Source organism: Hemibagrus wyckioides, linkage group LG24, assembly GCF_019097595.1.
Source record: "Hemibagrus wyckioides isolate EC202008001 linkage group LG24, SWU_Hwy_1.0, whole genome shotgun sequence".
In the NCBI taxonomy this organism is placed as follows: Eukaryota; Metazoa; Chordata; class Actinopteri; order Siluriformes; family Bagridae; genus Hemibagrus; species Hemibagrus wyckioides.
Window position 1 is genome coordinate 4,721,582 of NC_080733.1, and position 10,874 is coordinate 4,732,455.

At 42.2% G+C, this 10,874-nt stretch overlaps 1 protein-coding gene across 5 annotated transcripts in view; it reads left to right on the forward strand.

Annotated features, from left to right (window-relative positions):
- sdk1a (sidekick cell adhesion molecule 1a) overlaps positions 1–10,874 on the forward strand; it is a 267,661-nt gene that overhangs the window by 145,964 nt on the left and 110,823 nt on the right. For all 5 annotated transcript variants that reach the window (XM_058377701.1, XM_058377702.1, XM_058377704.1 and 2 more), the window contains exon 5: positions 3,883–4,016. In XM_058377701.1, coding sequence (XP_058233684.1) covers positions 3,883–4,016 — 134 coding nt within the window. The remainder of the gene's footprint in view (positions 1–3,882; positions 4,017–10,874) is intronic.

Below are 10,874 nucleotides of genomic sequence, written 5' to 3' on the forward strand. Positions count from 1 at the left end.
TGCCAGATACCACAGCACGCCATCAGGGGTCTTGTGGAGTCCATATCTTGACTGTATATATCATTTTTAAAGCATTGTCAGTAGAAAACATAAAAGTAACAACAGTAAGCTCCAAAATGACCCTCGCCTTGACAACACAAGTGCTAATTAAGCTGAAATATTTATCTGTAAGCTCACAACCTTTTGGTACCTATGGTATAGTCTTAACATTTTGATTAATTCACATCACCTGACCTTGAGCATTTGAAGGCAGCCCACATATCTTTCTCAGGATATATATGGATTATTCAGAATGTTTTGTATCCGTGTCATGAGAGGGGCAAGACTGCAGGGTTATCTGTGCTTGTACAGCACCGGCTACGATTCATCAGATGATATACGGCAGCCTGCTGCTCCTAATGGATACTACAAGTCGCCTCGGAAATGCTTCACGGTGGCCTGGATGTGGACGGGACAGGAAACTTTGGACCACACTGGCCCTACTGATTATCTGAGTTCTGTCCTAATGCCCTACTGAATCTGGGTATGCAGTTATACATTACAATGCTGGAAAACATGCGGAGAAAACAGACGAGTCAAACACAGTATGGTGGCTCTGGTTCTCTGCATTGTCAACTTTGCAGGCTTGTCTTTGTTTAATGCAAACAGTCAAGGATACACCTTTAACCATTACAATGCTCAGAAGATTGCAGAGGTTAGCCTTGGTGGTTTTTTAAAAGAAGAAAGATTCAAATCAGGATGACTGTAGCAGAGACAGGGGAGAGTTTTTCTCATTCAGACTGAGAGAACGTTAAGGTCAGGTCTGAGATGAGAAGAGCAGTCAGGTGGCTCCGAGCACCTGTGTGTGTGTGTGTATGAGTGTATATTCACGTGTGGATTGAGGCGTCTTGCACACAACGCCCGGGCCTTCAGACTCCACACTGATTCCTTTCACACTGGCCGTTTAATGGTTTGACCCCAAGGCTAAATGGGAAGCAGAGGGCCGACGTTGTTCTGTAACTCCATGTCCATCCAGACTCTTTACCTTACAGCTCTTTCTTGCATGCCTCATAGACTCATCCACACACACACCGGCGCTGTACTTTATACTGCAGACATGGACGATTTCCCTTAGTATTGAAAAGTGTCTGTTTCCTTCTCCACCCTGTGCTTTGATCTGTTGTTCAGTGCGAGATGGAGAAAGAATAGTGAACATCTCATCTCATGCTTCTAACACGTTTCTGGGTGGTACAGCTCTCAGCACATCACTGACTCTTATCTCACTTCCCCAAGGTCCCTTTCTCCTCGCTCAAAAATGTGCCTGGCTTTCCCTGGGCCTAAAAGCATCATAAATCAAAATGTAAGGACAGACAAATCCACCCAGCTGGCTTCTTAGTAGGAACGGGAGCACAATATGACTTTGCTGACATTTTAATTACTATATCATATATCTCAGACCAGTAAGCCTATTTTAAGAGTGTAATTTATGGTAGTAAATGAAAACAAATATTCGCGGAAGCAGCTTTCTGAAAGCAGGTACCCGCCATGTTGATTAATGTAATATCTCGGTAGCGGGTGTCCAACGCCTAGGAGAATTATACCGTGGACCTCACGGCAACATTCACGGTTCAGAGTATTATAGAGAGGCTTCATAATGCATTATTGCTGCGACCAGCTCTGCTCACTATAATCAACTGCATACAAATAAAGTCTCCTGGAACATCAGGTAAACGCTATAAATAATACGCCTCCAGAGAGCCGGATTGAAAATGATTTGAAATGATGCCAGTGTGTGTGTTTCCCCCCCACAGAAAACAGTCAGTGTGGAATATTATAATAAAGGACCTATCAGAGTAAATTCATCTCTATTGCGTTGTTTTTTTTTTTATTCGTGAGTATTCAAACTCTTCGAGCGTCCTCCCGTATTGGAAATGACTGCCCTGATAAAGGCCCGGCAGAGATGGGCGGGCAGAGAGAGAGAGAGAGACAATCTTTTTATTTTTTTTACAAATCAAAGCGGTCGTTTTTGTTCTTTGAATATTTAGATTACCTGGGCACCTTTCCTAAGTGGATTAACATTTCACATGGCTTCCAAGCTGCATGTGTAATAGGTTGTGGGCTGAAATCAAACAGACATGCAGCCCTCTGGGATACAAAACAAGGCTAGCCATTATCTCTCCCACTGCGCTGTTTACTGAACCCCTGGCAGGGGCCATTTATCTGGAGAATTGTAATGGAAACCGAACTATCTCGACTAATCATAAAATCACTTTATATGCCTCTCGTATCGATTCCTTTCAAACAATAGAAAACAGGTAAATGTTTTCCTTCCATCACATATATATTTTTATTTATTTATTTATTTTAACAAACCCTAGGGTGCAGGCTCCCAGTACACCCTTAAACAATCCTGAAGGTAAAGCAGCTCGTAGCCGTGAATCTGTGAGGCCGTGATGCTTGCTGAGCCGTTTTTTTGGTTCTGTGGATATTTATTAATTGACGCCATCGAGGTAGAACACTGTGACCTTTTAACGCTACTGCTGCTGCTGCTGCTATCATGCGAGGAGTGCAGCATGGACTCCTGTGAGCCATCAGCCAGGATCACACAATCAGACATCCTTAATTGGCCTCACTCTACCAACTCAGCATACAGCTTTTGATGGATCTCTTTATGGCAATCTTCACTTAATCATAGAACATCAAAAAAAAAACCACACTTAGCGGACCTGCAAAAGACTCTAATTACACAATCAACGTTCTCTCAGAAGCTCGGATGGTCCCACAGGCCCCAGTCAGAGCTGGGGGTTTTTTCTCGTCAGCTCTAGCTGCAAATGTCTCATTGACTTGACTTTCTCTTGTTGAGATCCATCTCGAAAATGGGTAATGACCACAATCTTTGTTCCGAACATGTAGACACGAAGGAGCTACAGGTCCCCAGAGCTAATCACGCATTTCAAGAGAGTCGTGCTGTGCCTCGTGCCTCATCACAGAGTTCTGTGAAGCCCCATTGATGTGTGATTGAGGATGCCATCAATTAATCAGGAAAAGAGAAGTGGAGGAGGCTGGGGAAAAAGAAAAGGGATTTTTGACAGGGAGAAAAGAAAAAAGAAATGCATACTTTTCATCTGTTGAAGCAAAACCCGAACTTCTTACTTCCCGTCTTTGTGGAGTGGAGCAGTATCAAAAGAACCCTGCACTCTGTACCACAAATTTGGTTTGAGATAATAATCTCACCTTGAAAAAGAGTCCGAGAGAGAGAGAGCGCTGATACTAACACTTGATGAGCTGGAGTCATCAGTTTTCAGGCATCATACGCCTAAGACTTATTTCCAATGCTTTAGAAATCCACTTAGATATTCTGTGTATGTGAAGCACTTTGGAAGTGTGAACCGCTGCCCACATTCTGTAAGCTAACCTTAGATCACTGTGAGTAATACTTTCATCATCTTGCAAGGATCTAATCCCGATCCCAAAGCCTGTACTCTTTGATTTTATAGCAGCGCTAAGTCCGCTTCGATATTTTACCCCAAGGTTGCTTCTGTCCATGTTTCAGTGACTGTCTCAGAGAACTGGGAGTCTATCCTGTAGGTTTATACTCGCAAAGTGCACCATTTCTGCCAGTAATGACCCTTTCAGCTCATTGATTCTCTGCTTATGTCAGAATGAGGGATCAGATACATCGAGGGAGTGCAGGGCCCATGAAATTCCTCTATGCTGGATGCCTCTCAGTAAAGATTTGCGTCTATACTTTAATGGAGCTCAATACACACCAGTGGACTGCTAATTGAAATGCTATCAATACGCAGCACATGTGAAATTTGTCAGAGCAGCGACCTAATTGTCAGTAGCACTTTATAACTGTGAGGCACTATCTTTAATTCTTTTCTTTTTTTTTGTCTGCAGGGCCATAACCATGGAGAACCAGCTGGTGGTGTTGGCCACGGCTGCAGCGGACGCCGGGAGGTACTACGTTCAGGCTGTCAACGAGAAGAATGGCGAGAACAAGACGAGCCCATCCATTTACCTGAATGTGGCAGGTAAGCAGAGAAGTCAGGGAGTTTGTTGTATCGCTCCTCTTCCTCCTGCAGTTCTAGAGGAATCTCAGACACTGCTATCGACCGCCACTGCCTTATTATCACTTCATTGCTGGAGCCTGTTTTTTTTTTTTTTTTTACACTTCTATTCCTGGTGCTTTTCTAGGCTCTGTGTTTGAGAGCAGCGCTCAGGGGTGAAAGAGTAACGCTGTCGAGAAATACAGATGGAGAAAGAGAGCAGATACACAGAGATGACTAGATTATGATGGAATATGGCGAAGGGTCTCCTCACTGGCACTGACTCCTCATGGGAAAGTGATCAGGAGTGTCGGACTTGGAGTAGAGCAGGTCCTCACATGTCACAAACAGTTTCAGCTCAGGAAGTTTTGAGCATATGGGGGTGATTTGCGTACATTTTTGGGCGGAGCTAGGATTGAGGAGCGACAATTTTTATCGAATTTGTGTTGAGCAATTTCTGGAATGCTGGTTCTGTCTGAATAAAATAATTCGCCTTTGTAATAAAAAACCTCTTATCTTCCTATCTGTATCTGCTGTATATTGTAAAACAGACCGAACACAGGAACAGCAGCAGCTCCATTTTGCGTTCAGGTACACTTATTTCATGAGGCTTTCATGGGATTTTTTCAGCTGCTCCTTGCCTGGTTTTCCTCCAGGTGAAAGAAAGTAGAGGGATTCATCTACGCTCAATCTTGTAGCAGGCAATAACACGTGAGCGGTGGAACGATATTCAGATCTGGAACATTGTGTAACGTCCACGAGGCATTAACTCTACAGCGATGAGGATCGCCTCTGTAATGTAACCAGACCAAGTCTTTCTTCTTCGCTCTCTAACAGCCAGAACGCTCTAGTGGAATAGGAAAAAAAAAACAAAAAAAAAACTGGTCAGTGAAAAGGAAGTGAATCTGTTTCTGTCTCTGTGGTTACAGCAACAAGTCTGAGGATGTGCAGAGACCAGTTAGAATTGTAGAAACATCAGTGCAACTTGAAGCAATATGATTTCAGGATTATATCATAAGGTTTGAAGCTTCAGGAAAATTCTCAGATATGTTCATGGATTGGAAATGGACTTATGGGACATTGTTAAACAGTATAAACTAATTTCTGATTTTCTGGCGGTGAGTGTGATATAAAATGAATGAGTTTCAGAGTGAGACGTGTGTTTTTCCCTCTGTTGCATAACCTTACACTGAATTTCAGTGGTAAATTTTAGTTGCTTATGAACAAGCGCTTGGAGCATCTCAGAGAGCAGAAATGGGTTTGATATCAACATTTACTTTGACATTCCTGTGGAAAGAAAAACGTTTTTTTTTTATTATTAATTTTCTATGAATATATTGCGCAGGTAAAAACAGAAATTTCCTGAGTGTCTATTTTTATATGAGCTTCATATTGAGCACCGCTGTGGAGTGGGACATCACAAAGACATTCAATGCTGAAAATGGACACAACCAAAGAAGTAAAATGTAATGACGTTTGACCTCGTGTGTTTTGTGAATGGTACAGAACACAGATATGGAGGAGTCTTGAGCAGATGTTAGTCCTGTGTGTGGCATCGCCAAAAACTCTTTCCATGCCTCTGTGCTGGTTGTTTTGGGGGGGTTTTTTTTGGTCAGTGCTATAAAAAATTGGTAGAATAAGGATGCACATATGTTCAGACTAAGACATGGCACAAGAAACACAATGTTCTGAAAAGTTGCATTTAAATGTCAGGGCCTCGTGACTCACCTGCTTTATAAAAATTACCCACCGTTCACCTCAGAGCCAGAAGTGTGTGGAGTGAATCAGCGGTCAAAATGACTTCTCTTTTCATCTTGATACTGATTTCGGGTCGTCGTCGTCGTCGTTGTTTTTTTCTTTTCGTTTTTTTTTTTAATTTTTGGGAATGTTTATTTAAAAACTCATTACGCCGAGCGGAACCGTCAATCAAATTACACACTCTACCACTAGTATGCGCTTCCAAAACCCGGTTCTGACCTCATAGACACAAAACAAGGAAAAACACAATTGGATGTAATCCTAAGTGTCCTTTTAGTATCTTTTTTTTTTTTTTAAAGCAATTTCTCGAGGGTGATTGTCCATCCATCCAATCATGAGTGAATTATTGTCTGCCTGCGACGAATCTTTTGTCATGGGTGACATGGATCTCATTTGGAGCTGTCGAACTAGAAACCTCATTCGGTTCTCCCTCCATTATCAGTCGCCTTTGGGGTGGAAAAAGGTCAGCTCAGGTAAAGAACATCGCCACGACGCCGTCTGATCAGACGTGCTTAATTGACGGCGCTCGGGATGTTATCATCAGGCACTGTCGACGGTTTTTTTTTTTTTTTTTTTCCCCCAGAGCCTGTCTCGGTGAACGTGAAAAGAGAGACGTATGAAGACTCGATGGCATTTCATTGCTGGTTGAATTTGTGTGTGTGTGTGTGTGTGTGGAGTACATGCATGGCCCTAGTGCTGCTGGCTCGAACCATTTTTCTGAGCGTGGTCTTCTCGCTGGCATTTTCACAGGGTTTTTTTTTTTTTTTTTTTACATTCACGCAGCTTGATTTATTTCAAAGGAAATAGGCTCAGACTAACCAGCTCAGTCATTATTTGCCGTTACTAATGATCTCATTTAGAGGCAACGGTGTGCTTGGGTTTGTTTTATTCTTCCAACTGAAATCATCATCAGCTATTTTAAAAACAGTGCTAGCTCTGTAGCGTCAAAAAAATTTTCCTGTCGCGTGCTAAACCGTCGTATCTCTCCCCGTTTACTTTCAGCGGCAGTGTATGGTACGATTTCCAATACATCGCGGATGCTGCAACTCGTTTACACTAATGAACTAAACATAATAATTCGAAGTAATTACCAGGATGAAGCATAGAAGACTTTGTGTTCATTTGTAATGGTTTAACTGTTGAGAATAAGAATGCGCTAATAGGAACAGACGAGGCATCGAGTCCCTGAGCCCCTTTGGTAAGTTTGGAAATAGAAGAAATTGCTGGACGAGATAGACTCTGTGTTCGTTGTTAGCCCAGTACATCACGCCTCACTGACGGGAGTGTAATCAAATCTGTATTTTATTCTCTCTCCTGAATTGGCGAATCAGTCACCAACACACACACAAAAAAAAAAAAAGGTCAATAGACTTCTCAGCTGTCTGATTAGAAATTACATGTGAGAGTTAAACACACAAAATAAGAAACACACATTGTTAAGGCTGGAGAAAAATTTCATCACGCCAGATGTTGGTCCGCCAACTCTGTGAAAAAAACGATCCCAAAGCAATTGAATACGATTCCTCATTCCGTTCCAAATTTTTATCAGCTTCAAGCCCAAACCTAGAGTGAGACTTGCACGTGTCATGTTGTATTGTTATATTGATTCACACTAATAGATCACCAGTGGGGATGAAGAAGCCCCTTGTTTACGGTACAGGGTTTTTCCCTCCCGGTGTAGAAATATTTCTTTTAGTGTGTGTTACTGGGATGAGTTTATCCCAGTGAAACTCAGCCAGTGATATATGATAATCAGTTGCACCTGCGGCTAGTCTGGTGTTGTTGGAGTTGTTCCTGTATGCAGTGTGTGTTTTGGTGTGATAGCGAGACTGACTGCGAGGCGGTAAGATGTTTTTTTTTTGAGGATGAAGGTATGATGGAAGCAGTCCAGGTGTATTTACAACCACTGACGTGACTCTGTCTCCACATGTGAACATCTGGATCACTAAAAGGTTTGGGGTTGAGAGGGGATTAAAAGGGGGGGAGGGGGGTCGACAAGGGCCCGCGTCTGGACTATCTGGAGAGTTGTGTCGTTAAGATTTAATGAACAACTCCATAAATTTTTATTATGCTCTTCCTACCAGCAGATTACATTCAAACAAAAGCTGCTTTCCTGCACTGTAAGCTGACCCAAGGGACCCAAGATGATTAAAGCATCAGTTCTGAAGCATCCACCCCTCTGCCACCTTTACTTTTTTTTTTTATTGCCTGTGTTTTAGCAGAGTATTTTTCCTGCCGTCTCTTAACTTTTTTTTTTTTTTCCTTCTGATTTCCATTAAGGGGATGAAATTAGCTCTGGAGCCGTGGCGCGAAGTCTCCGGCCCTGACAGGCCGTGCCTCGCTTAATTGCCTATATCTTAAACAAATAGGTCCTTTGGGAGGTCTCTGTTTAGTTTGTAATATCGCAGATTTGATAACTTGTCACCTGTAATTTGTGTGGGGATTGATAGGACGTGACGGCGGCTGATTCGTGGGGCCACGGCGGCGTTGCAGCTGCGAGCGCTGTGCTTTGCTTCTCATTAGTGTGTAGCAAGAAGACTCTCTGGGCCCATGACTTCTTCACCAGTACACTTGACAGACAAATAATAAGCTGTCCATCAGCTCTCAAGATAGTCCATGTTTATGGTGAGCGAGCCTCTTGATGTTTTAAGACGATACGGCTCTCGATTACAGCCTGCTAATCACAGCGGCCTTATCTCGCACTTAGTCCCCACTTTGCTGCTCTTATCTCCATTTCTCTAGTATTGTCATTATTTTAATGGGTTGCATGAAGTAATGGAGGAGATCAGTGTATCAGATTTGAAAAAAAAAACTTTTTATTTCCTGGTCACATCGTGGCTGTTTATAGCCGAGCTGCACTAGCCTGATTAAAGCGAATTTCTCTCTAGTCTGGAGAAGAGAAATTATTTGATAAGTATTTTTTTTTTCCTCAGTGCTGATGTGAGTTATTAGTAAATTGCAGCTGAACTAGTTAACTGTGTGCAGCGTCTCACATAATGGCTCCAGTATCTCACTTTTTATGCCCACTGTAGTTTTACTGTAATGACTCTGTAATGTGGAAGTTGGCCAGTAAAATAATTAGCAGAAAGCGCCGGATGTGTTTAGACACACCTGCAGTGCTTATGACCCTCAGCGAGCACATGGATCTCAAGCCCTTAGAGCCTTTTGCTTGCTCACAGGGTTATAATTTTTAGTGGCAGTTCTTGGCTTTCCCGAAATAAACAAAGGCCGGCGTAATTAAACGTACAGTTTTGATTTGCAGCTCGGTTTACAAAGCCGCAGCTCTGCGGTCAAGAAGAACGCAGCAAGCCAAGCCCTGTTCGGGTTTCTCCAGGTTTCACGCTCGGCTTGTCAGTCACACAGCTGCCGGTGGAAGTAGGTCATGATGAGGCAGTGACTGCGACTGCAAATAGGAAAGCCAGCATTTTGGGTTTTGATGTTGCGGCTACAAAGGCCGAACGGAAAACAGCGCATCCAGCGTTGGGTTTGTGCGTCGGAGTTATTTCGCCGGGAAGGAAAAATAAGGCGGCATGATTGGGATGTAAAAATAAACAGACATCTGTTTTGCATGAGTCAAGAAAGCAGGGGTCTCTTGTGGCTTTCACGGCATCAAACGCTTGCTCGAGGAGTTGACAGTGTCACTTCTGTGCCTGCTTGCTTTTTCATCTTTTTCATCTTTTCTTCTTTTTTTTTTGTCGTTGTTGTTATTTGTGCCTCGAGAAGCGACTCAAATTTAATATTTAACATCTATAGTAAAACATTACTAGAATGAATCTCTTCTTCTCCTTGGCATGTGCGGCATCACACAAGATAGTTACAGTAAAACTGAATCTATTACATCCTACAAATAAAAAGTCTTGTGTTTTTAATCGGTCCAAAAAAAAAAGAAAGAAAAGAAACCTTGTAATCTGATAAAAACGTGTCCGTTTTGCAAATTCCTTCTAATGATTATGCGATCGGGGATGTTTTCACCTGACAGTGCAACAGGAGAAATAGAAAAATATACTTATATACTGAGCACCTGTAGCGCAGGACTGAAGATTACATCTACAAATGAATATGACCCAAGGCCAGGTATTAAATTTTCACAATCCCATTTCCACCATTTGAAAACAAAACAACTCTATATTATTAGAGTTTCCTGCAATTTACTCTTATCTGAATATAATGAGAAGTTTACGGAAAATAATGAGCAAAGTTGCTTTGTTGCTGTTCGGTATTTGCTGCACAATTGCACCTGAGCCCGGGAAATTCAGTGAGAGCTTTATTTCTTATTTACACCTTATTGTTGTTATTTTGTGTTTGCACTTTAGACGTTCGGTGCATCTCTCCACCTTTAATCGGCGTTATACACCATCACTCAGGATGACAAGCGTGCTGAATAAAACCACATCTACAAGTTTATGTTTACCTGCTCAAACCTGTAAAGTGTAAAGTCAGTGTTATAGATTTAACGAGCAAATATCTCAGTATAAATAAAGCCTGTTGAATTACATTAATTCAGATTCGTACATGAGCCAGTTTCATGCTGATGCTCTGAGCAGCCATGTTAAGTTGATGTCACTCGCTTGTTGAGGAGTTGAGGAGCGTTTGTTTTGGGGTTTTTTTCCTAGTGGGAAGTTGGAAAATTGACATGTGGTGAGTTTTAGTTTTTCACTCCTCAAGCACTTAAAAATCTGACCAAATAAAGCTACAAACATCTCCTGTCAGAAATATTTGTCGCTTTACATCATGTAAACTGTTACTGTATATAAACCTCCTGTAGTACGCTGACTAGCAGGGCGCACCGTTACCCACATTAGCTCTGTTTAATTGAGATGGTAGTAAAGCGTTTTTCCTCAGTCATTCCTGTTGAATTTATCTGGTAGCTGGTGATAGTGCTATATGTCAGCGTGTCCTTGTCACTATGTCCCATTTCATGTCAACAAACAGACAGCAGCTGTCTCGAAGTAAAATGTCTGTATCTGCTTTCTTCCAGCTGCTGAACACAGCTGTATGCAGGAGTCTGTGTTACGGGGAGTCCATGGTATTTTATGGTAATGTGCTAGCAGGAGGTCTGGCATCAAGGTGCTTTTTATTTCAAGA